Genomic DNA, 27,170 nt, shown 5'->3' with positions numbered 1-27,170 from the left:
CCAGTTTCTTTGTGTTTTCTTTTCAGACTTATTTTTCCTTTCAGAGTTCAGGCAAGTGATCAGCTGCTTGGTCTTTCACATGTCCCTCAATTAAACCAATTAAATAAAGGGTTTCATGAGGTGATTTTCATATGACAGACTCTTTAAAAAAAAAACAAAAAACAAAAAAAACTTTTTATAGACAAATTATGTGTTCAGTTGTAACTTAATGTTTTTTTTTAACAGGTAATTATTATTATATTTGCCATTGTTGCTTTATTTATATCCTAGGTGCATATTTACATCAAATCACAAAAACTTGTCTGTTGGCAAACTTTGATACTACAAAGCTAAGATTTTTTTATATAATTGCCAGTGGATTTGATGTTAGTCAACAGACTGCAGAGAGGAGAAATAAAATATAATTGTACATGTCAATCCCAAAGTGATGTCGTCCTCTGAGTGACATCACAGAAAAAGGTCAGGACAGATGACCTTTGGGTCATGATAATCTGCTCTAGCTCATCTGAAGGTTTGTCCATTTTCTTCAAAGTTTATTATTATTATTATTTATTTATTTATTTTATTTTTTATTTTTTTTAAGTCTGGTATTAAATTTTTTGGGGGGTAAACCCCCCCCCCCCCCGCCCAAAATGTCAATAAATAAAAATGACAAAATTGTTGGCATCAAACAGTCACAGCCAGACAAAACGACTCAGCTTTGAAAAATAAACCAACATCTTTTATTTGGTCACACGTGTCCTCGTCATTATATGTGCCAAAGGCGGTTCCACGCACTATGAAAACCTCTTTGCTCTATATGTTGAATAGTATAAAGTGATTATATGCATCTGTGTCCTTTCCAAGTTTCGTCCTTTTGCCTTGCAGCCTCCTTCATTCACAACCTAAGACTCGCTTACAGACTCGATGAAAACGCCCCACAATCATTCCAGAAAACACCACTAGAAATGAACGGAGCCCATTGTTACAATTTATATCATTTAACATGCAAAGACAACAGAAAATGGCAGATTTTTCGTTATACTATGAAATTCTCAATATGCAGAAATCAATGGAAGTCCCTTTGCAGCTGACAAACTGGAAGATCTTACAGAACATGATTGGCTTGTAATTAAAGTCATTTAATAATTATAAACGCACATTTTAATGACAGAGTTGTGTGCTACAGGTCTAATGCAAACACAGAGGTACACCAATTACACAACTTTCAAAATGATGTTGATTGAACAACCAACTATTTAGCTAGGAAATGTTTTTTTTTAAAAAAAACAAAGTTCCTAGTTGCTTTGCCAAAAGTTAAAATCTACAATTAATATTCCAAAAGCATTTACGTTTACGAGTTAAGTCAATAAATCAGGCCAGAATTTGGAGCAAAATCTGTTTTTGTTTCTGAACTTTCCAATTTAAACACCATTTTTTGTAGACATTAAGACAAAAACAGGAAATGCAACAAGTTCAACATAATAGCAAAATTTGTGATGTCTATGTATTCTTCAAAAGAAAAGAAAAATAAAAGCTTATGGAGATGCATGCCACTGAAAATCAAATGGACTCTAGCAGATTGTCTCCAAATGTAAATCTGTGAGGATTCCTTAAGACGTCACGCAGTTTGAGAATCGTCTTTGGAAATCGGGATGTTCGTCTTCGAAAGGAAAAAAAAAATTGACGCCAATGTGAGAAACTTTTGGGAAAAAGAACGAAATCTGAAAACAGATAAAAGTGGCCCCTGTTTTAAATAAACTCTTCTCGTAGCATTTCTGACCAATCAAACCTGCGCGCGCTCACACACACACCCACACACCACACACACACACACACACAGAGACACACGTTACTCAGTGCTGCCTGTAGAATCTTTAACCGTTACCATGATCTGAATACATACAGTGTAAACATGTACTGGGTAGATGGATAGATAAATAGCCACACCGATCCCGTTGTGAATGTCCTTTGCATCGAATACCATGTGTGTGCATTTTTATTTTTAAATGTGTTTATTTCTTTTTTGTTTGTTTGCTTTGTAAATAGCATTTTTATAAGATGAGATGAGGTATTCATTCCAACGTGGACCCCTCCTCAAAGTGGCTGCAAATGAGAAAAAGGACAAGGTTACCGATTCGAAACAAACAGAAAATCAATAATTTTTCAGACGTGTAGCGTTAAGCAGTTACCTATGTTTACTAAAGTAATTAAAAGCAGGACAGACACCATGAAGCATCTGGATTTTATAAGTATTTCTAGTGGGATTTACAGTCGAACTACAGGGTAGATTGTGCACCATTTTGTTAGGCAACCTGAAAAATACCTATATTGGGGAAAGTTTTCAAATGGCACGTACCTGTCATATATAAACTGTTTTAACAGAAGTAAAAATCCACTATGTTGCCTTTACCAATGAATGACTATTAATGTATGATGCAAAAGAAAACTTATCCGTGTTAACGGATAATATTTTTATTCAACTCGATATCTAACGTAAGACAAAAAAATATGCTGTGGATCAGTCTGAGCCACATTTGTTGCTTCTGAATTTAGGTAAGGTTTGCCACATTTCCAGGCAAGGATTGGGTGGAATTGGGTATTTTTACATATCTTCGGTCAAAGCTTAAGAGATACTTAGAAGACGTGAAGATACTCACCAGCTGAAAGTTGTTTAGGAGGTGGTCTACGTTGATGTTATTGTAGCGCTCCTGGAAAGAGGTGGGTTCATCCCTGGACTCTTCCGCTTCGCTGGTTCCAGGATCTTCTAGGCTGTTTGTGTTTAACAAGAGAGGAAAAGTCACACGAGAGTCTCTTTTTACATGCAAAAAAACACGAACGGGAAATATAAAATTCATGCCGACAGAAAACGCTTGTGATATTTATTTACTTCGTTTTTTTTTTTGCTTTTTGTTTTTTTTTCCAGATTCTACAGTGTTAAAATCTAGTGTGACTACGAGAGGCTTTGGGAGTCCCACCTTCTCTTTCCCGTTAGGAGAGAGTTCAGGTACTCCTTGACCGCCATCTGTTTCCGGAAGCGGCTGTAGTTGTCTGTGAAGATGGCGTCTGTGTGGCGCTTCGCCGGCTCCATCAGGTCATCACTGAACAGAAGGGGGAGGTCAAAGTTCAGAGCGCGGCAGATTTCTGTGCACAGGCAAGGTCGGGTGTGTGCATGTGTCTGTGTCTGTGTGTGTGTTTGAGTTCTCCCAGGGTGTATCGGACACATGCAACAGAGAGCTTCCATGGCATAAATTAACCTTTAGAAATGTTTAACCAATTGCAAAACGCATCATGGAGCAGGTCAGTTCTTTTCATTTCAAATGCCACTTGGTCCTCTTGAACGATCAGTGAAATAAACTGTTGCTGTTTTTTTCTTGTTCCTGTCAGAAAGTTAAACTTTTTTTTGTTGTCTAACCAATTTTATAAAGAAAATGAAATAATGGGAGTGGAAATAATCTCTTCAGAACAAAAACTGAAAAAATATTTATATTAATTATGAAAATAAACACAGTAAATTGAAAAAGAAAATGTGATTAATTAGATGTCTCTTTTTCCCATTACTTTTATATGTAGCTTTTCCACTGTACAGAGGGGAAACAACCACTTTATTCTTCAAAAAAAGGGTTAAAGGGACTTCAACAATTTACAATTGTTACATACTCAAAATAAAAAATAAAAAAATAAAAAATAAAAAACTTTGTTCATTTTGTGAAATATTAAACTTCAAATTTTGCTCACATAATAAAAACAGCAGAGTTACCAGGACACATTCACATCTTATTTTCTGTGCAGGAATGAAATAATTATTAAAAGTTGTGTTTGTAACTTTAAAACTCTTCATATTATGCTCGTATATTTCTGTGAAAATACAAAGATAAAGAAGATTTTCAAAGTTATTGATTATTATTTCTGTCACATAACAGTTCCTCTTAGATGCATTGTTTGTTTGTTTTTTCTCCCCAGAGCAACTGACAAGATAATAAATGTGTTTTGAGACATGATGGGTAAAATAAAATATATCTACACTTACAGTCCCCACACATTTTTTGAATTTGTAGACCTAAGGAAGCGGTAATTGTTGGTTTGTTGGCTTTCTTTTATTAGCTCTTGCATTTTTTAAAATGCTTTTTAAAATCCAAGATTATAGAAATTCATTGTGAGCTAAGTTGGAATATTGTTTTTTCTGTTTAATTTACATTACAAGACCATTCCTAATTTATTTTTTTATATGTATATTTCACGATGCAATAATATTCACTCTCGTGTCCAAAATGTGTGACGCCTACCTGACGCGCTTCCCGATCAGAGACTCCAGGTACCTCCTCGCCGACAGCTGCCCCAGGAGTTTGCTGTATCCACTGGTGAACAAACCGTCTGCATGTCTCGTCGGTCTGCAAAACAATTACAGGGCGGGTCACATCAGAAGGCGCTCAGACTGGCTCCATCCGAACATCTGTTTATTGTGAAACAGACGCGCATCAGTCTGACCTGTAATTGTGCTAAATATGATGCAAAGGGCAACTGTACTCTGAGGAAATGCAAATGCGCAAAGTACAATTGTTTTAGGAGACGGTCTGATTATCTGAGATGAATTAAAGTCGAATGATCCTGAATCACGTGTTTGAGATCTCGTCCGAGACGCACTCAGCTCTGATGCTGGAGGTCTGCGCTCACCTCGTGGATGTGTACGGCAGACTCAGAGTCCGGGAGTATAACACACTGCACAGGGCTATTAGGAGAAGCAGGTGGGGGCCGGTCCGTTGTACCATCGCTTTACACCTAAGGAAGGAAATGGAGGCATGTTATTCCATTTTTTTTTAAATAAAAAAAATATTTTTTCTTCTAAATTACATTTTTAATTTCACACAGACACACACAATTGGAGAAGTTTTTTTTTTTACTCCTCGAACAACAGATCTGTGAATCCTTTTAATTTGAAAAGCGGTATGAAACTCAGGGTATCTCATGCGTAATTACGCACGGTGCCATGAAGAGCTGTAAACCACACACTACAATGCTGAACGGTAAAATCTGACGAGTTATTTTTTTTAAAACCAAGTTTCTGATTCAAATGCTCCGACTTTACCCCCAAAATGTCCTACGGAACGCTGGAATGGTCGAGATTTAATTCGACCGTGCGTGCGTCTTTTTGTTGCGCAAAGATAAAGTCCAGATTTTATGAAAGAGAAAAATTTCTCATTTTAAGCTTAATCTTTTGGTAGGTGAGATTACTGATCACACGCCAACCTTCAAGATTACCACAAATCTTTATATAAACTTAGAAATCGTCCAAAATTCAATGCGTAATTACGCATGGCACTGACAACAGCGAGCTCATGTGATAGGAAAGCGGACAAATGTCCGTCTATTGCCTGTATGAAGTAATGTCGAGATTCTGCTAACTCCATAAAAAGCATTGTGTTTGAAGTCATACGCAACAAGTTACTACTTAGAAAACTTCACCCAAATTCTGAAACAGAAGCCCAAACATTTCCTAGAAAAAAATAAAAATAAATAAATAAAATAAAAGAATCTTACATTTGCTCTGCGGAAAGTTGCGATCGTCGGTTCTTCTCTTGATCCTATACAGCTGCTTGTAGCTCCAAACTGCTGACCCAGTCTGCCTCTGTCTGCCTGTTCCTGTTCGCCGTCGGTTCTGTCCCCGTTTTATACACCTGGATGTATCTGGCTTGCAGGAGGGAGGTGGGGGGACGTGAGCCCCATCAGCGGCAGCAGGAGACGTCAAAGGATGGCCGCTTCCGTCATCGGTCTTGCTCACGGTCGGAACCGAAGAGGCCATGTGCAGAGGTCTGTCGGAAGTTTTACTCTGAGTGTGTATTTTCCAATTAGTTGCGAGGAGAAATTAACTTATTCTTCGGGTTGACTCACCAGATTAAAACCCCCCTCCTAAACTCCCCGAAGGTTAAAATGAGCTGCGACTTCAACCTACATTTTGAAGTCGCAGCTCATTTCTCTCTGTCCTGGATGCTTGGATCACAGGATGCAAGCAGCTCTGGACATTTAGGGGTTTTTTGGGGGGCAACAATGTCCTTACCTCCTCTTGACTGGTCGTTTCATTGTCTTCTCCACTTGATTAAGAACCCGTGTCCCTGTCACGTTAACATTATGAATGGCACCGAACCGAACGCACAACCTTGAGAGACCCCAGTTCTCAAAACGATGTTGGAGACGTTTCTTCCACATGACTCAGAATTCTAAGTCAGAAAATGTGCAAGTCAGAGACTGGTGGGGATAGTGTTTATGGGAAATGATGGTATGAAACGCCAAGCTAAAATGAAATCATTCTGGTAGAGGTGATTGTCCAGGTCAGTGGTGGCTTTTGCATCTCCAGTGCAGTGGCTGGAACAACAGGCCATCTCGTTCAGATCCGGTGATATAGGAAGGCTGGAGGTTTGACTGTCTCCACAAAAACACTTCAGCAGTACGAGATGACAGGATGGTCGTCATTTAGGAGCGACAGTTTCATGTTTCCTACTGTTGAGCTTAAGTCATACCCTTCAGTACCAACATTTCCTGCTCCAATCACAAATTCTATTTATTTGCTAATCATCTCAGCTGTTCTTTGTCCAGTAACCACCCTCCCCTGTGTTAATACCACTAGACTACATTGAGCCTTGTCAGATCATCCTGGTTGCACCACTATTACTTTTTTGGCGGTATCTTTCTCTGGTCCTCAGTGTTGTCTGTTTACTTTGCCATAATGTGTAGTTCTGTGGGTTTGTCAAGCTTTGTATTCTTTGAAGTTATTCTGGAGGAACTTATTCTGACTTCCTTGTGTCTGAATTTATTTATTTTATTCTATGTCATTTAAATCATCGCGATTGATTGTAATAGTTGTGAGTTAATTCTTGATTGTTGTCTTTTATAAGAAATAGTGTATTTATAGACTGTTGCACAGCACATTGGTGTAGCTTTAACTGGGTTAAAAGTGCTTTATAAATAAATTTGACATTGACATTGGATTGGAACTCCCTGACAGAAATCTGACAAAGACGGATAAAATCCGAAAACTGTAATTGTGTAGTTATAATCTTGTGTACTGGATAAATTCTTAAAAAGTAAGAATAGAAACACTGACACTTTGTACATTTTTTTGTGTAATATTTCTGTTTTACTCCAAGGACACTTAAAAAAAACAATTTTGTTTTCATATAGTAGTATTTTTTTTTAATTGAAAGTCAAAATACCAAAATCATTAGAGTTCATCAAAGCACACAAAGATCCTTTATTATTATGGCTTAAATCCAGTTCAGGTTTGCTCTGAACTAAGATGTTTTGTGGTTTCACCTGTTTAATATCATCACAGTATCAGATCGAATGCACTGAAACATTCATTCTTCAGAATGTAGTATTTGTTCTAATCGTTGTATTTCAGTGTATATTAGAAGGATCCAGAAGTCTTCAGAAGAACAAAGGAGCATCTTCTGAAAAATCAAAAACCTGTCAATGGAGGAGATGATTTAATCAATTAAAAAAAATTTGGAGCTTAAATAATCAGACACACTATTAGGAATAAATTATTTCTTTGTCATCTTCTTGCCTCTTCAAAACATAAATACTTCACTCATCAACAATGTCAACAAAATCCTCCAGTCCTCTCTCCTTGCCCGCTCCATCCATTCATTTATTCACAAAGCAAAATGGGCTCTGGAAATCTTTGAAATTACCACCGCTGATAAACGCAGCTAAGTATTTTACACCCAAAGACACTGATGCTGTTTTTTTTGTAATTTTTTATTTCATTTTTTTCAGGTTGTTTGGGGGCTTTTACGAAAGAACCGCCACGCTGCGCTGAATTGTTTCTGAGTCCACCCACAGTGTTCTCGATGTGCCCGGTTTGTTTTGCTGGAACAGCACAGTGAAAGAGCCATGACGTCAGCTGGCGCCTCATCCGCACGTCCTGCCGTCCGTCCATCCTTCCATCCATCCATCCATCCATCCGTCCGTCCGTCCGTCCGTCCGTCCTTCTTTTCGTCTTTCCAGCCATCCGAATGAGTATGAACCATTTATCTTGAATCGCTGCAGTGGAAAAATAAAAATGAAAATGATAGGCTGAAACATGCGAGATACAGAGGATAAAGAGAGACTCTTGATGTAACAAAGTAGAAATGTGGAAAAACTGCAGCTTTATTTTGAGTGATCCATGGGTTTTTGTTTCCTTTGGGTATGAATATGACAGTATACGCTTACACAAAAGTCCCTTTTATCTTACCACCACTCACAGATGGTACGGGACATATTGTTAAAGGACAGCAGCAAAGGGGGAGTGATCCAAAACATATGGCTCAACAAGCACGGAAATAGTTTTAACAATTATGATATCAACTTTCTTCCATGGATTAAAAACAAAACAAAGAAAAATAACCCCAAAACAACAACAACAAAAGAACAAGAACGGTAAAGAGAGAGAATTAGAGGGACAAAATGAGCATGTATCGCAAGTATAATTTATTTTAGACAATAAAAGATAATATGTAGTAATGAACTGAAGAATGAAAAGAATAATAGTAAAACAGGAAAACATCAGGAAAAACATGATCACCTACATCTTTGCTATAGCAAACTATTGTATAGTACAATCAATCAATCAATCAATCAATCAATCAATCAATCAATCAATCAATCAATCAATCAATCAATCAAGTTTGTATCGCACATTTCAGCAACAAGGCAGTTAAAAGTACTTTACAGCATAAAAACACAAAAATAAAAAGTCACAAAAACAACATGCAGTCACCAATTGAGAAACTAGAAACAAACACAACATTTCGAATCATCAATGCACATCAAATATGTTGGTTAATGTTTCATGTATCGTTCTAGACAGGTGAGTTAGTGCGGTCACTATCTCCACTTTACTCCTGTCAGCTTTGATCTGCCTTCTTGTTTTCCAGATCAACTGTTTTCACTGTAAACAAGCGATCAGCTACTTTTTAAAATGGACAACAAGATCACAAGCCCCTCTGAGATCATCCTTCCTTTGAGATCTAGACTCCTGCAGATCAGCTGAAAAGTGGCCACAAAGAAAGAGGGCCTGAAGTCGAGCCACCAATATTACATTCTGATCAGGCTTGGGGAAAAAATATAATCCATAACAATCATGAGGGATAATGTGGGACTGCCGGACGAGTGAGACGTTGTGAATTGATTCAAAACGAAAGTGCACAGAGAGGACAAATAGCATGTTCTTCCAGAGTCCGTCTGATCTGAAAAGTACATTAAACAGAAGAATCTGGTGTACACAGTAAGATGGTCCACAAAAAACTTGCTTGTATCTGATGCACTGAATGGGATCGTGCTCTCATCCTATTGCTCAGATGAAAGTTCTAACTTATTCCCCTCTTGTTTTGCACTCACAGCTGTATAATCTGGCAGCCTCAAGGCCAGCGATCTATAGATGGATTGGCTTGCACGATGTGAAGAAGAGAAGACCATACTGGATGTCTGTGGTTGTGTGTTTATTGCATAACTTTCATTTTTCAGCTTGGGAAGATGACCTGAAGAAATGGATAGAAACATTTACTTACATCTGAAGCTCCCCTTTCAACTCCACCCAAGTTATAAGTGGACAAAAAAAAAAAAGCTAACAACATAATTTAAGATGAAATTGCTCAGATATTTTCAATATTTTAGTTTTACACTTCACTGTATTTAAGCGACAGTTTTCGTTTGGAGGCAAAGAATTCTCTCAGGGACTGAAAAACCTCAGAGTCACGAGCTGATGGATAACTACTGGTAATAAAACATGACCACGTTAGAAAACCGATGTTGTTCCACATCCCTTCTCCCCGTACAGAAACATTTTCAAAGGACGTATGATCGAACAGCTTAAAAAGTTTCTACATTAAAACCGGTTATGTATAAGTTACTGCAAACACTGTCAAATACAGAAGATCAATTATTATCTGTGTATAATTTCACAAAGCAACGGTGTACAAATAATCACGAACATGATTGATAGCAGCTTTAAATGGTTTTGCAGTTATAAGAAAGGCAACGTTGCATTTGTGCTAATAAAAAAAAATCATCAGTGGTGTTTGGTTTCCAGAGCACAACACAGCTGCATTAAATTTTGCTCCCTGCAGCAAAAACAAATAATATTGTTTTACGCACATTTTCCAAGGAGCAGGATTGATTTCGATTCACATTTGTGGTTATGCACCTGATAATGACTACAAATCCTATTTACCACTGCACAGAGATTTATATCTCTTATATATTTATGTATATATCCTTCCAGTCAGCAGACGACCTCCTCCTCCACCACAACCACCTCTTCGCAGCCATGATGGCACTACGTAAACCTTAATGTGATCAGTTCATAGAAAAAGTGGATTACGCAGAAGTCCAAGGGAGAAGGAGCTGCTCTAATTGACAGCAGTGACTGGAGACAGATCCCAGCAGGAAAGGGAAGCTGATGGAGGAAATGTCAGCCGCATTACGTTGATGTTGACGGAATGCACAGAGGAAAACGTTCCTATGGACGTGAATCAGACCATCTCGACTGTGTGCACGCTCAGGACAACACAGTCGGGGCTCTTTGTTAGTTCAGCACAAACAGCGGGTCGTTCACTTTGGCTGCCAGAAACCACGGCGCCTTTAAAATTTTGTAAGATGGTGGCTCTCACTCAGAGAGTTCAAATAAACCGGTCTTACTCAGATTTTTGTCTTAAGTTCAGCCTCTCCCTGCTCCGTACTTCTTGCACACTGTGTTGTCCACTGAGCACAGCAAATGACTTCATCCTCGCATCCAGGAACACTGATTAGCTACGGGGTTAATGCAGAGTGTAATTAGTTTTAAATAATTTGGTTTGAGAAAATATATAAGTCTTATAAAGCAGTTTATATCTATTATTATCGTTGCGGAGTCAAATACGAGTCTCAGTGGATCGAGTGCTAAATATTGAACCTGAAAGGTAAATGCTTAACATATTGTGGTTCTTTATTTCCAGATGGTTTTATTTGTACAAAATAAGTGTAAAAAGTCCTAATAACGTCATTTTTATTGCAGTAGCATCTGATTCGTAAAAAAGATATTAAATGTCAATATGTCTTTCGTGGGAATTTATTCAGAAAAAAATCCCACATGATCTTATATGATTTTTATGTAAATAGTAATAATTGTTGTTGCCGTGGAAATATTGCTAAACAAATAAAAAATGTAAATATTACACTTGAAAAAATGTTTTTATTGTAAGAGCTTTTTTAGCAGTAATCTGTGGCTTCATGTTTTCCTTTGGTGTAAATAGAATGTGACCCATTCATTTCCACATCAGAGATGATGCAGTTTTGTGCCGTTCTTCATGTTGGGAAATGGCTACAAGAAAACAAAAAAAATTACCAGTCCAGATCGACAGCCTGAGCAATACATAAAATGTTCGAAAGAAGCAAAACTGTGGGGAAAAAAAAAAAAAAAACTCCTCATGCTCACTATTACATCTGTGGTGTTGTGGGTCTGTATCTCCAGTGAACTACATAATGAAAACTCACCGAAAACTAGAATGTATAGTAATTTGTCAAGATTATAGATTAAGGATTCAAAACATACGGTTAAATGAACACACAAATAGCTCACAGACACAAAACGAATCCTGTTCCATTGCTATCTCAGCTAAGACAGGACCACAGACTTTGGATGAGCTAAAGAGGACGTGAAAAATGGAAAGGTCCAGGATTCTTCTCTGAAATGTTGGGAAATTTTACATAAAGCAAAGAAAGTTGGACAAATTTACAATAGTATTTGCATAGTAACAGCTATGAATCCTGGTAGTTTTGTTAAAAACAAGTAGTTTTAAATGTAACGTCTGTTCTTGAATGAGAGGCTAGATTGCTCTAAAGGTTTTTGGAATGAGATTATGCTAATGAAACACTTGATTATTATTTTTTCTCTGGGTTTTTACTCATTCTTACCAGACATGTAAACAAATGTAATCAGTTTATGAGTTTAATAACTAGATTATTTACATCGATGGGAAAACTACATGACTCTGTGACTGATGGCTATTATCACTTAGTAAAAAGGACTGTTCCATCGTTTCGAATGTTAAAAGTTACAGTCCTTAAACAAGGAAAGAGAAAGAGGAAACAAGTGTTATTATTTAAAAAAACCTGATCTTACAAGAAAATAAGCTGACCGATAAGCATTTGTGCATAATTCCACATATGTTAGAGGTAAAGAGGTAACTGTGTCTGCTGAAATCTCACCATCAACAAAACCAGTGCAGATGATTTAATGTCTGCAGAAATGGTGGCCAGAAACAGCCACAAGTGACTACAGTTTGTCAAAATCAAGATGTCCCACATGCTTACTTCTTGCGAACTACATCAACACCACATGCTGTTGCTAGTCCTGGCAGTAAATGCAACACCTGTGACTAAAAGAGCCAGAAACCCTGTGGGGACACCTACTGTTCACTAAGAACTTTTTTTTTGTACCTTTAATTTCTTCGAATTGTCTGGTTTGTGTCATCACTTTGCAACGCAGACAGAACTTGGAGACAGAGGAAGGATGGTCTTTGTTCTTACTGTCTTGGAAGTGAGCACACACTTACAGTAAATACCCAGAAACCTTGATGCCTTAATGCTGAGCTGACTGTGTTTTTTATTATTACTTCTTTGTTTCTTTTGTTTTTACCTTTGCACCCACACAGGCTACCTATACAAAGGGGATGATGGAAAAAGAAGTGGAACTGTATAGAAAAGTGTCTTAAGGCTCTCTGACTATCATAAAAAAACGGGTGAGTGTTGCACAGCGTAGTTGTCTTGTGGAATCGATTCCACCTTCCTCCTGTGAGGTGCCCAGAGTTTGGCACTTAAACCCCCAGTAACTAGTCAAAACCTCGAATTAATCTGAAATTCTAATTCAAAATTCCAAAAAGCATTGAAGTTGTACAGGATTCTTGTTGCATGGACTAGTTTTACTCTGTAAAAATGTATTTCCCAGCTAAACCAAGACATATGCGCACATAAAGGCTATTATTACTTCTAGTAGTAACTAAAGTTATGTACTGTTTTGCTACACTGGAAACAGAGACTAGAATTTTTATTTATTTATTCATTTTGAATGGTTAGCATGAATATCTGCTGAATTCCTTACTATTTCAGTGGCAGTTCCAGAAAACGTTCATAAGGGTGCCTGGACCGAGCCGGTAAAAATTATAGAAAGGCACAGCTTAAAATAAAAAAAAAGAACAGAGGAAAATTTTTTATTATATCTTCAATATGCATTACATATAGTAAATATTAATTTCTTTTTGTATTTATTTATTTATTGGGTTTTGCATTTCTGTCATTGAAGAAGATGACTATATGAATTTAATTCTCTGACGGGGCCAGCAGTTTTCAAGATGGGGTCACGGCCCGCTGACCCCCCACTTAGTGGCGCCACTGCTACTTATTAGCTTTACCTTAGTTATGTAGCACAATGAAAATATTGTCACCCTCTGATTGGTTATATTTTCTTGAGTCCATCAGAAACAACCCTACGCCTTCAGACAAGGCTGTTTCAGGTGCTTTCGTTAGCATGATATCGAGCTGGTAAATTTGACAACCGTACCAGCTCAGGCAGTGAGGGAAACAAAGAAAACACACTACAGAATGTGAGAGAGCTCAAAAACGTTAAAGAAAAAGACAGGTAACAGATTAGCGATGTAGCTATTATATCTACGTGTCTTTGTAGCAAGAGACTCTGCGTCGCAACTCTTCCAGCAGTCGGCGTGATGAGGGGAATCCCCTGGCCGGCTGAGTGCCTCCTTTGGCCAACATTATCCAATTAGCGAACCGCAGAGTAACAACTCTGATTGCAGATTACAGCTGGCAGCCTGATGGGACGCGCTGGGGTCTCGCTGCCACTTTCGCTCGTCTCCGTCTCCTCTGAGTGAACGCGGCAGGTAGACAGATGGAGAGCAGCGGCTGAGATAAGACGCACTCAGAGACACGGAGACAAGAGTGTTTGAAAAGTGTCTGAAAGAGAGGCCGCACCGGAGGTAGGAACAATGGATGTCTGAGACATGGAGGGAGGTGGAAGACAAAAAAACAAAACAAACAAACAAACAAAAAAAAACAAAGAAGGTAAAATAAACTAAGCAATTCTTATAAAGACCACATGTTTAAGTTTCTTAAAATAATCACAGGGTGTTTGTTCTTGATGTTTTTCTTTTTCTGCCTTTAAGTCCAATAGCAGATGCAAGGCTCTAGCGTTTCGGTGTCCAGTGACTGAATTTTTTATTTATTCTTTTTTGCTAAATTCCTGGAGCTCAGTTTGATTGGATGGACATTGTCTAAGCAGCACTTTCCTACTCTTGCCATAAATTTTCAAGCGGTTTTGTGTCTTGGCTTTGACTGGACCATTCTAGCACCTTATCATGTGCTATGAATAAGGTAATTTAAAAGTAGTTTTAGTCGTATGTTTAGAGTCGTTTTCATTCTCTCAGTTGAACTTTCACTCCAGTCTTTAACGGCCATTCACAAGTTTTCTTGCAAGTCCATAAAAACATTATGTCTGCAAACTGTTAAGCAGCTGTACAAGCACAAAAACTAAAATAGTAGATTTAATTTTCTGTTGAAAATTCAAGTCCAGGCTGAAATTGCTCTAACTGTAGCAGAAGGCAAAACAGGCATAATTCAGTAGCGTACATCTTTATTGTGTTGTAAAAAAAAAAAACCTTTGGAACCAAAAGTGGGATGGTTCTCCTATTTTTTATTCAGAGACATGTAATTAAGAAAGTAAGAAGTAATATTTGGCATTCTAAGAACTGTAATCTTCTCCATAAACCAACAACTATCATCTCAAATGTCAACCTATTTTCTTTTTGCTACTACCATGTGACCCCACTCTGCCGCTAAATGCACACCCCATTCGCTTTGATGACGGATTGTGATCCCCAACCTGAAGAGATGACCCTGATGAATCAGTTGAACGTCTCTAATGCTTAAACCCAATTCACTTGAACAGGATGCAAGCTGCATTCAGAGCTGAAATTGATCACAAGAAATCAGAGGACCGGAGGAAATTTAGAGAAACGACCAGCTAAAAGGACCCTAATGTAAATGATATGATTATGACGCAGATTATCTGGAGTTCTGTTTCTCACTGATGACTTGGAGAGTCCCAGCCGGTGGCCATGTTAGTTTCATACAAGTGAATATGGACAGCGGTAAAAGTGTAATTATTCAAAATTTCATGGAATGATGACAAAGTTAGGATCAGAGCATGTTTTCGTTAAAGGTTTTCTGTTTTCTGCATGCAAAAGTTTATTTCAAAAAACTTTCTGTAGGAGGGAAACATCTCTTGTGCGTTCGATGTGTGCAAATGTGTCAACGTGGCACCTGTGAGACGTGCACTTTCAAGATCAGTGGAAACAAGACAGCAACTGCTGAAAGTAAGTCATAAGGTTTCTGTTTTGCAGTTCGCTGCAAACTGTAACATAACATCTTTGCTTGAGAACTTTGCTTTTAGACAATATCTGCACATCAGGGAATTGAATTTGGAAATGTTTTTAGACCTCCCTTCTCTCATCTCTCATTAGAAACATGTTGCTAACATTTACATTTAAACTGGGAATAACACTAAGCTTCAAACCAGTTGGATTCATACGAAATGTTACTGTTAACCTTTAATTCACAGCTGTAATTACAGCAAAAGCTTGTTCTATGAAATGCCGGCTCAGGTAAGTTGATAACAAACACACGCCACACTTTTAAGCTCTTTATTTATGATAAGCATTTTCAAAAACCACGTGCTGTGTTTTTTTGTCTTACTTCCCGGTATGTTTCATTTAAAGTTAGTCTATCACATGCGTTGCGTGAGTGTGACAAAAACGTCAACGCATAAGAATTATTCTCTCTGGCACTAAACAAAACCACAGCCAGTGGACTCATCAAGGCTCCACTCCCTTGAGGTTTAGTTAACGAAGGGATTGTTTGGTGTTTGTCTGGTACACAGCTCAATTAGCCTTCCAGAGCTCTTCAATGCATCCTAAATTAACTAAAGACATAAATACATTTGGTCTGGATTCAACCCCAAGCCAGCCATTACGCACCACATGCAGTCCTGAGACTGTAATTGGTGCAACACACACTTGCACAAGCGCACACTCACACTACCTTCATTAGCTCTCATTAACTGGAAAAATGTACCTAGAATGCATTGGGGCCGTCTGGCTCTCTTGTGGGAACCAATCGGATTACACTGCTCTTCCTGGTTGGAAAATGATGTCATCTATCTATCTATCTATCTATCTATCTATCTATCTATCTATCTATCTATCTATCTATCTATCTATCTATCTATCTATCTATCTATCTATCTATCGATGTGATACTGTCTCTCTTCAAAGTCTTCATTCTTTTGCTGCAGACATTTTAACTCATCGACATCATGGGGCTCATACCTCTGTGATGGCCGCATTCCATTTCTGTGCTGCGCTGCCATTGTGTGTGCTGGGTCACCGGCACACCTGAGCACCAGCAGAGCCTTTGTGAATGTCATTAGCTGCAGGTGGGTCTTTCTGCAATGACATGTCAAAGTGTGCCGCGAGAGGTTGTTTTCTCGTCTGGGGTCATGGGATATTTTTTATTTTTTATTTTTAGAAAGGACGGGATAATCATAAAAATCTAAATCACATGAAAACTCTTCTGCTTGTCGTCATTAAAAGAATTCCAACTACTTATTTCTCTCCTGCTTGGACTCGTTCCTCTCTTTCAGCAGATAAAATGATTCATGAGCATTAAATCATTAAGAGAATTTCTAATATTAAACTTCAAAGAAAACCTTTGAAAAAGAAAACCATTAATGTCTTATTATACAGTCTAATCTAATACATTGACAAAAATGATTCTAAATGACCTGCTGTGGTGCAGAATCGAGGAAAACAGAATATTATGAGTTTCACCTAGATAACTGAATTGCACTGGATTGCGTGGGAGAATCTGACATATTTATAAACATCATTTTTCACCCAGAGCTAGATTTGCGACAGACCGGTTGTGATCTTTGACGCATTCGAAACCGCCGGCTTTAGAGCTCAAGTCACCAGAGTGCGAGTCTACCTTAGTGCGTCACAGATGCACTTCCCTTCAGCAATAAAACCTGAATACCTGTCAAAGCAGGATGACCTCATCGCAATCATCGGGCATTCTTCAGCTAAATGAGCGTGATGAGACGCTCGTCATGGTTGTTTTTGAGTTATAGAATTTCAACATGCTTGTTTTCGTGGAAAAGCAGTGTGAAAATGGACAATTTTGCTCAACATGGCAACAATCTCTCCAATAATTACTTTTCCTAGAAACATTTCTGAACCTTACATTGTTCCATGTAACATAGAATCAAGACATCCCACACTGTGAAAACTGTTGCTATTTATTTATTATTGATATTTTTCATTCTTTCACTGAGCCTCATCCGCAGGATGAAATAACTTCAGGTAAGTTGATAAAAAAAAATGCAGTCACTGGGTTGCTCTTATGAGTTTAACTCATACTAGAGAGCAAATTTGTTCATCTATAACATAACATTAGCTTTTTGTTGCTAAGTAGTTAGCGCAAGCTAGTGCTAGCTATATTCAACAGACAGTATAAGAATAAATTTTGCTCCCACAATTCAGTTGTAATGTGTTATCCATTTTGTGTAAAATTGCATTTACCAGCTTGTTTTCTCCGATTTTGTTGAGCATTTCGTAGAACTGTTGCTATAAGAGTTGCCTTGCAGCAATCATTTCCTGGCTTTAAACTCTTATTTGGGCCTCTTTTGGGTTTTCCATGTTCCTGTTCCCCCACATCAAAACACGCAAGCGTTGGATTTGCATGTTTTGCAAACCCTTTGACTCCAGGTTTGTCTTCCCGAGTCAAACCCATGACTCAAACCTGGTTGTGTTAAATCTACCCAGCCCTGAATCTGTCCATAGTCTACAAAAAACAATCCAGCAGTTTGCAGAGTGAAGCAAAATAAATGTCCACAGTCATTTGACTCATCATTTTGATTTTAGCCAGTCAACAGCACTTTATTCAATAGATAAAAATATTCTGCCACATTGTCTCCCTCTTTCTCTGCTTGGCATCTGGAAAGCGCTTCCCTGATCTAACCTGACAGTTGCGTAATACCTTGTAGATGTCCAGAGCCAGCTATGCTATCGACTGTCATTGTGCTTTTTGTGTCACGATGATGTAAAATTTTGCGTAGTTTGTCTTTCAACAGCATGAAAACTTAGGCTACATTCGATTTTCTTGTCATGGCCTAAATATGCTTTTTTTATGCTCTAATTGAATAGTTTTCAGTGTTCCACTGTATGTGCCTTTTTCTGGACATCATTTTACTGTCAATAGTAAATATATGTGGGTGAGTTTGGCTAAAATGTTAATGTCTAGACATATTCCAGTAATTAGTTACTCCCTTCCTTATAAATATCAGCCTAATTTTTCATAATGGGAGAGACAGGGCTTTATGTAATGTCTTTATTAGGATCCCAAGGTATGATGACATAGAAAGGTTTAATAAATTGGTGACATTTTTACTGTTGTTTTCAAAAACTCTTCATGTTTCAGTGGATTTACTGAATGTAAATTAATTTGATCTTTAATTTGATTTTTTCAAAACACAAGAATTTGGTTAAAAAAACTTCCTTAATTTACTCCTAAAAAATTTCACAATAAATTTCGTCATATAGATCTGATTATAACAGCAGGAATGTCAAAATTTAGGTAGTGTTTGTCATGGTAATGCCACAATTGATGATCTTGTTAAATGACTTCTGCTGAGGATACATTTGAATATTGGTATAGAGATAAAATTTATTTTGTGCTTAGATATAATGGAAATAACATGTTTTAGGTAAAACTATGATAAAAGTTTTATTTTTATTTTAAGTGAATAGATTTATTTGAGCCACCTTTAGATCTCCAGGGAAAAAGAAAATGAGTGTAAAAAGAAAACACAAATCCACAATGCAGTACAGTCTAATGACAAATATAGATTTTATTTATCAGACTTGAAATATGTGACTCAACTTTTCCCGCTTTACGTCAGCAAGCATCACCAGCATTTTATTAAATCCCCAAATAATGAATAGTATTTCATGAAAAAACAAAAAAAAAGTCATACCATTTTCAAGGTTCAAAGTTTACATACACTAAACCTATGCCTAGAGGATGTGTACTCTTCTGATTAGAAATGGTCAAACATTCAACTTCTTTGTGTGACATTGTGGAAGATAAACCAAATGTTTAAAGGTGCCATGTTCTTCTTTTGAGTTACATAAAAGTGAAAACATTAATGGAATTTCCATCCTTTATATTCTTCAACAAGTGGTTAATGTAATTTGCTTTTAAATGCTTGTATCTAAAACAGAAAAAACAACAACAACAACAACAAAAAACAAAAACAAGAAAATACTAAATATATTGTTAAAATGATGTGGGGAAAAAAATAATTGTCCTAAAAGAAACAACTGCTGTATCAACATGGGTTCATAGGTCATTCAGAGAATCAGAAGGAATTATTTGTTAAGCAAAACACAAAGACAGATTACAGTTTATAAATTCACTCATGAGTGAAGAAAATAAATTTGGTAATTTTTGGTAATTTCATGGTTACATTATTAAAGCTCTCTTTCTGTGGAGATTTAATTCTACTACTTATAGTTAGATGAATCCAATTAATAACAAATGTATCTAAAGGGTCTTATCAAAACAGATTAGATACAGAAAATTGTAGTCAAAAGAACCCAATAATATAGACAGAATAAAATTTTGTTACGTACATTGTACAAATATTTTTTTTACCATTTACACAACTTACAATGTACAAATCTTTTTTCAACAACAAAAGGTTTTACATCGCAAAAAGTCCAACCAGTTGAATCCAGAGAACAATTTTCATCATTCTTTCAAAGATGAATCTTGTGCTACTCTATCCTGACAGTCCCTTAACGCATCCACCTATCAGTTTCCAGCACAAGCCCTTCTCTCTGCTGATTGGCTGAAACAGGACGGAAGTGGCTTGTCAGAACAGCAAAGATGTCCGCGCTCATTTGAAAACCTGTCGTAGCCAACTTTACATTTTGAGCAACACAACCGACTCGTTTTTATGTTAGCACGGTTGAAGACGTTGTGGCCAAGCCAACTATACAGTAAGGAAAGACGAGGACACCGCGACAAGGGCCTGCTTATTCCTTATTAGCTGGTAAGTGGGTAAACTCCTCCCAGTAAACTCACAGCTAACATGCTAATCTAGCTTTGATGCCATTGAACCTCTGATGTTTTAGCGTTAGCATGCTATTGTTAGCTTTTTTTTTACTTTTTACTCTAAGAAGTTAATTGACAAGAAGTGAGCTTTGCTTTGGAGTATTTCTCGTTAAAGCTCAGTATGTTGTTTGGTTTTGTGGTGGGGTTTGAAGCGAGACCGTATTAGTATTAAAAGGGTTGAGCAAAAAGCACTGTCATAATAAATGAAAGAGAATAAGGAGATGCTATCAGATTTTTCCTGTTGGTGTCTAATTTAGCTGATTAATGGAACTATTCAGAACTGAATTGCACTGGATTCAGAAACATGAACAACAATTTAGCACAGTTATGGGTAAATTGCAGTTGACATGTTCTGCAATATTCCACAATAGTTTCACTATTGCATTATCTTGCAGTGGTTGTCTACAGGTGCTGGAGCTACAATGAATATGAGATTGTGTTCCTTACAGAAAAAAAAACAAAACAAAAACAGCTTGATCTCAAAACCCTGAAGAATCATCTTGTTCCTCAGATAAGGTCAGATCAAGTAATTGTGAAAAATAAGCTAAAAACAGTTGCCCCCACAAACTTTTTCTCCCCAGAAATAATGCTGAAATCTGGAACTCATGTCGGAAGTCGTGTATGAAGAGACAGCCACGATGATTGCCGCAGGGGATTTGCAGTCGTTTGTCCCTTTTGGCCGCGAGCACTGCAGGAACCACCCGAATGCCTTCAACCTGCAGCTTAGGGAGCTCCAGCCAGCCTCTGAGCTCTGGTCCTCCGACGGTGCTGCCGGGCTGGTGGGGTCCCTGCAGGAAGTCAGTCTGCAGGACAGAGAGAGGGTGAGACAGCACAGCTTTTGCACGTAACTTTTCTTTGAAAAATATATTTCATCTGAAACATGCAGTGGCTTCTTTCCATCATCAGGAATCTTGGCAGCTCAGGAAAGGTTGCACAGGAGTCAAAGAGGATGAGGCTGAGTTTGAGGAAGAACTTTACACTGCGGGAAACATGGCTGTTTGGAGCCAAGGGAGTCGTACACAAGCCTCCAGTGTGTACAAGGCCTTCACTGTGGACGGCCCAGTGCAGCAGGTGGGTTATAGGAAAAACAAGATTCCTGTTTTTGATGTTTTTCAGGAAAGTGTAAAAGTGTTTTAGCTTCACCATCATGTTCTGCAAAATATTGATGCTAATTATGTTTTTCATTGTTTGTTTTCATCAAAACTGGTCTCAAATATCTTTTTTTAAACATAGTAGAACATGATGATTTCTCTGTACTTGCTGACTGTCTTCTACTTCATGCAGGCTTTATGGTGCAACTTTGCTGTTCCTCAGAACAACAATGACGGTACAGTAAAATTAAGCTTTTACTAAAAGGCTAACCTGTTGCAATAAATCAATTAATTGTAGAAAAAATTTAAAAGAACTTGATAATTTCCAATTGCATGATTGTTTTTCTCATGTCGCTCTCTCTTTATTTATTGATCTTAGACAGGGTATACTTATGCCATTATCTGGTTAACAATAATCTCAAAGTGACCATATTATTGTTTATTGCAATAATTTCTGGGACAATTTATTCTTCAGCAAAATGTGTTATCTTGACAGGCCTATGCTAAACTTTCTGTGATTTTTCCTTTACTTTTGTTCTCGGTCTATTTATGCTGAAAGAATTTGATTATTTTCTTTTTCAGCCGAAGAAGTGGAGCAAACGGTGTGTATTGTCCAGAGTAGCTGCATTAACGTACACACTGTGACGGGCAAAGATTTCATCTCACCGCTACCTTTCCAGGTGAGGGAGAAAATAAACAGACACAACTTGATGCACTTCCTTGTGCTAGATTCTTAGTTTTACCACTAAATTAATCTATAATATTCTCCAAGACTGTGCTAAAAAGTAATAATTGGAAAAAGAGATTTATCAGTGGAAATTAGCCAAGTGAATGTGAATGTAAAGTTCATGAATGTTTGCCTGATTTTATGTTTACATAATTTTTCTATAAGCTTGTCAGTGAACGGCTTTGTTTCTCATCCGTCTCATATTGTCTGTTTTAGGTTTCAAACGTTTGGGCGACCAAGTTTGGACTTTTGCTGGAAAGGAAAAACGCAGCGAATGACACACAGCCGAATCCTCCTGGGTAAGATGATAAAATCCATCAACACTTGGACATACAAGCTCAAGGCAGATGTCTAAACCTGAACTAGTGCTTCCTCATTAAATTCCTGTGTATTTTCTTTACAGAGAACCTCTTCCAACAGTGTTCAGCATGCTGCATCCTTTAGATGAAATTGCACCCATTGTGTACAAACCTTCAGGTACAGCACAGATTTGTTTGTTGGGCTCTTTCCACCTGTCTGAGTGTTTATTGACCAGACTGATATTGGGCTTCTTCTTATGCCTTTGCAGGTCTGTTTGAAGGCTCCCGGGTGCAGTATGTGTCTGACTCCAACATGAAGATGGTGTTCACCTGCTGCCAGCCCTCTATAGTTGTATCATATGATACCATACAAGGAACGCACACAGTGTGGGCCCTGCGGAAAGTCACACATGATGTGAGTGACCTCACATTCAGGCTAAAAATTAAGAAAAGAAAAAAATCCTGAACAAAAATGTGTGCTTTGTCTGACCCCTGACCTCTTTCTCAGGAGCGTTCCACGGTCCTGCGGTGTCCGACAGAACCAGCTGGGACGCCGTTGGGTTTGATGACTTCAGGTTTTCTAGCATCTCATTTACGTAACGCCTCCCATCTTGACTCACCTGGAGGTAGTGGAGGAAGTGGAGGGCAGGGTTCTGCAGCGGGAATAAGGTAATGGATAAAAAGAGAAATTCCTGCTTTCCTTCATTTTATTTTATTTTTAAGAAACTGGAATTTATGCTTCAGTCTTGCAGAACTTATCTCCTGCTGGTTCACTTCTAAAATCTGTTGTTATATATTGTGGACGGGCCTGTCCAATCATTTCAAAACGTCAGACTATTTGTTGCTTAGACATTGGTTATGCTGTTATTTGCTAAATGGCATTTTAGCTGTTAGTCAAATGGGATCTAAAACGTAATCAATGCTTTTGAACTCGGATAAAAAAAAATAGTTCTTTCACAGTTAGAAGTTAAACACTTTGTGCTGCGTTTGGCTTCATAATTCACCATCAAACAGGGTTTTGGTAAGAAATGTAAGAATTTTTAAGGCTCCTTTAAAATGTATTAAATTCAACACTTAAGTTATTATATAATAATTACTTAAGAGAATAACTTGCCTTTTTGCTCATATTTAGGTTAGCTAAACATTTTACCTATATCTTTGAATCCAGTTCTTTTTACACAAAAAGTTTGTCTATTGCTAGTCATAAATAGCATTTTAGTGAAAATGATAGTTACCCAGTTTTTCAAAGATATTTGTTTAAGAGACAGTTTCATGTCTGGCCAGGTAGGTTTATTACTGCTCGTCATAACAAGCTTTGCAGTTTTACTTGGAGTGGTAATACTGAAATTCCTCAAAGTTTGCTCAAAACTATAAATAAAAACTCTAAGAAGTAGTTGTCCCACCCTGTCTTTTGTCTTCTTCCTTCAGTTCTGCGTTCAGCTCTCCTCTGCACTACAGTGCTCTGCACAGTCACCCGAGCAGGATCATGACCTCCTCACCGGGAGTTCACTCTCGAGTTCATTCTCCAAGTATATCCAACATGGCCGCCTTAAGGTGGGAATGAGTGTAAGCCACAGCTTTATCACTCCACTTTGGGACATGAAAAGGGTAAAATGTCTCTGCTCTCTCTCTCGCTCTTTTCCTGCGTCCATCCTAGTCGCGCCCACTCTCCTGGCATGGCTGCTCCGTCCTTTTCTGGCGCGTCTCGTTTCAACACGTCCTTCCACAGCCCGTCCCCCAGGGGGCACCACGGCTTGTTGCCGTCTCCTAACGGCACCGCCAACGAGAGCGTGGTGATGCCGGAGATGGAGCCGATCATACCGGACCTCTGCGTGGAGCAGCTGTGGAGTGAGGCGGTCTCCGCTGGCTGTCACAGGTATTAAACCACGGAGAGCCGTGTTGGACACAGACCCAGAGACATCCTGGGATTCAGATATTACACAGATTACTACTAGATTAGTTCTGTGTCAAAATAAATTTATCTTTAAATTCCAGTTGAATGCTTTTAAAAAAATATTCTGTCATGTTAAGCTACTCTGGTTTGTCATCTTAGAAACTGGGGTTGCTCTACTGTGTGACAAAAAGATACCCCAATAAAAATAAAAACAATATATTTTACTAATGAAATTGTCAATGTCTGTGTTATAATATTCTAATGATTTTATTCATTTTCATATTTTATGTTTGAATATTATTTTCTGTGGATCACTTAAGCAAAATGTTAGTTTTTCTGGGAATAGTGAATATGACAAAGTTGTACAAAACACCTAAAAACTATTTATTACACATTCTGTCATGCTGTTTCAGTTTTGTATCCCTCAGTGTTTTACTAGTGCTGATTTCTTGCATTTTTCAGGGAGATGAGCAGCCAAGCTTCTAAAGTGTTTCTGACTTCTGACCTGTGTGAGAACCATTATCTCTGCTTCCTGGTGGAATCACATCAACACCTGAGGTAAGCAAATATTCACTACTTCTGCAATTTTTGGCTTTTATTTATCAATGGCTTTTATTTTGCCATTGATGATTATTGCATAAGAAGCGACAAAAACATTTTTGTTTTTCCAACTTGGAATGAATCCATGTCCTTTACAGCTGCTCCCTTGTTTTCTTTCTGTACAATCTGACACCACATTGGCTCCCACATCAAGTTTAATTAGCAAGCCTTAAACTTGAAGTTTATACCATTTATACTCTTCAGAATTATTGATGCAGCTTATAGATCTAGTTACGTCACTCTTAGTGAGTTTTTTTATTTAACCTTTATTTAACTCTTATAAAAAAAAACAAAAAAAAAAACATTGAATTTAAGATCCTCTTTTTCAAAAGAGTTTTGGCCAAGAGGCAGCAAAAAATACAACACAGAAAAATAAACAATTAAATGAAAATGCTGGAATAGCAGGAAGTGAAAAGTACTTTTATGTAAGGAAAAAAAAGTTCTGGTATCAAATAAGCTTTCTCTGTGTAGTACTATATACTAGTGTGGTGTTTACATGTCAGACACGACCAGCCTTTGACATGGGCCATATAGGCGGTTGCCAAGAGCAACAGCTGCTGCTGCGACAACTCCAAACCCCACACACACACACACAAAAATAAAGTAATGGGGAATTAAACGATTGCATAAATGTGCATTTGTTGAACATCTTTGCTGCAATGATTAATAATTTATCATTATGGCAGCAATATATTTTGTAATTCTTATTTTATTTTTTATTTAATTTTTTAAAATGGTGCAGAAAATGCTTTGATTAAATAATTCAGAAACTAAACTGAGACTCTCTCTTTCTCTCTCTCAAAAAACAACAACAAGAAAACAGCTGATGTAGCAGGATGCAACCCCTAAAACTTTCTTGATCTTGATATGGAAGTAATTTATAACATTTTTTAGGTGGATTGACTATCATTATCTGGAATCTGTGTTTGCAGTGAACCAAAAGCACAAAAACAAACACTGGTATATTGTACATCACTTTTTTTGTCCGTATATTTGGCTTTGAGTCTGTACTTACATTTCTAATTTGCCAAACCCTGTTGTATTTTTATTAATTTTAGTTTGAATTTCAAGAGTTTCTCTATCCAGTAAAGATCTGATCATGTCTTTATTTAAAGCTCTACAACGAAGAAGGCGCAATAACAGTGTAGTTGACGGATGCTGTCTGAATCCTACCAAACAATTGGGTCAACATTAAAGAGCCATTAGAGCAATGAGAATTGATTATCTCTACAAAGCAAATTTAATCTAGAATGTTTTTCTGTGCTTTTCCTTCTTCCTTTTCCCTTCCCTATCATATTAAACGGTGAAATGTGCACTTACAAATGGCCGTGCTTTTGTTCCTACAGATGCGTGAAGTTTATAGAGAGCAATGATGCCACTCAGCTCATCTTCCCCTCCGTCACAACCATTCCTGCAAAAGATGCTGCTCCTCTGCAGGTATTCATGGCATCCCAGTACAACCAGTTCCAAAACATTTTCCTATCAGAAAGGGAAGCGGCGTGTTCTAATCCCTAAATAAATTTACTTCTTTTGTCCCCTTTTTAATGTAAAGATGGAAGTTAATTGGTTATATGAAAAAAGAAATAAATTATATTGATTTCATCATTTTGGTGTCTTATTAATTTCCATTTTTATGTTTAAAAAAAACATAAAAAATGTTTATAGGTCCATTTTATCTAGACTTTGATCCATGTGTATATTTTTTGAGTTTAGTATAAAACCCATTTAATTTTAGATAATTTTATTACAATTTAAATATTTGTATACTGAAATATCTTATTTAACTATTAATTCATTTTCTCTGCTTTCTGCCCTAAAATGTGTCTAAAATATTCTGAACTTTGGAGCACTGTGGAGGGAAAAAAACACAAATGGAAAGTTTTTAGTTCTGCTTTGTTTTTTGAAAAGTCTCATTTGTATGATGTTTTTGCTCTCCAGAATATAGATACCATGTTGGTTCTGGAGGCTTGTGGCAGTCTAGTTATTTACACAGGAATCACAAGGGTAAGGACAACATGGGGACAGGTTGATAACTGCATTAACACTCAGCTGCCTCACATACCGTTAGTGTTAACTTATTCAATAGAGTATTTTAGTGATGCAGTCCTGAATCGGCTTCCTTTATGCTCCTGCAGGTCAGTAAGGTGCATCTCCCCAGTCCGTTGTCTCACTCCATCAGCCTGACCAATCAACTCCCTTATCTCAGCACACCGGTGGAGACAGTCAGTACACCTGCTAATGCAGGCAGCAGGCACATCCACAGGCTTAATGAGGTAAAAGAATGTGGCGTTAATGCACTCCACTTGACGCACTGACGATGT

At 37.6% G+C, this 27,170-nt stretch overlaps 2 protein-coding genes across 4 annotated transcripts in view; one reads left to right on the top strand and one right to left on the bottom strand.

The window, feature by feature from the left end:
* Positions 1-1,266: 1,266 nt before the first annotated feature.
* On the bottom strand, positions 1,267-5,665 carry vip (vasoactive intestinal peptide). The gene is made up of 6 exons (XM_007551131.2): positions 5,518-5,665; positions 4,654-4,758; positions 4,266-4,370; positions 2,958-3,080; positions 2,640-2,751; positions 1,267-2,085 (listed from the first exon to the last, which is right to left on the bottom strand). Coding segments are annotated over exons 1-6 (456 nt in total). The 5' UTR covers positions 5,520-5,665; the 3' UTR covers positions 1,267-2,076.
* Positions 5,666-19,976: 14,311 nt separating this feature from the next.
* Positions 19,977-27,170, top strand: part of anapc1 (anaphase promoting complex subunit 1) — a 51,031-nt gene continuing 43,837 nt past the window's right edge. For all 3 annotated transcript variants that reach the window (XM_007551130.2, XM_007551129.2, XM_016671023.1), the window contains exons 1-15: positions 19,977-20,176; positions 20,820-21,059; positions 21,145-21,309; positions 21,523-21,565; positions 21,912-22,009; positions 22,273-22,355; positions 22,460-22,533; positions 22,625-22,770; positions 22,864-23,024; positions 23,784-23,909; positions 24,013-24,231; positions 24,712-24,807; positions 26,196-26,286; positions 26,788-26,853; positions 26,985-27,122. In XM_007551130.2, coding sequence (XP_007551192.1) covers positions 20,844-21,059; positions 21,145-21,309; positions 21,523-21,565; positions 21,912-22,009; positions 22,273-22,355; positions 22,460-22,533; positions 22,625-22,770; positions 22,864-23,024; positions 23,784-23,909; positions 24,013-24,231; positions 24,712-24,807; positions 26,196-26,286; positions 26,788-26,853; positions 26,985-27,122 — 1,722 coding nt within the window. In that variant the 5' untranslated portion in view covers positions 19,977-20,176; positions 20,820-20,843. The remainder of the gene's footprint in view (positions 20,177-20,819; positions 21,060-21,144; positions 21,310-21,522; positions 21,566-21,911; positions 22,010-22,272; positions 22,356-22,459; positions 22,534-22,624; positions 22,771-22,863; positions 23,025-23,783; positions 23,910-24,012; positions 24,232-24,711; positions 24,808-26,195; positions 26,287-26,787; positions 26,854-26,984; positions 27,123-27,170) is intronic.

The sequence above is a fragment of the Poecilia formosa genome, unplaced genomic scaffold (assembly GCF_000485575.1).
Source record: "Poecilia formosa unplaced genomic scaffold, Poecilia_formosa-5.1.2 Scaffold40, whole genome shotgun sequence".
Classification (NCBI taxonomy): Eukaryota; Metazoa; Chordata; class Actinopteri; order Cyprinodontiformes; family Poeciliidae; genus Poecilia; species Poecilia formosa.
This window is presented reverse-complemented; position numbering and strand designations above follow the sequence as displayed.

Excerpts from the sequence above, each read along its gene's own strand:
- vip (XM_007551131.2), bottom strand. Across the intron at positions 4,371-4,653 it reads CTGCCGTACACATCCACGAG|ACCGACGAGACATGCAGACG; the intron begins GTGAGCGCAGAC and ends ATTGTTTTGCAG. Across the intron at positions 2,752-2,957 it reads CTCCTAACGGGAAAGAGAAG|CCTAGAAGATCCTGGAACCA; the intron begins GTGGGACTCCCA and ends AAACACAAACAG.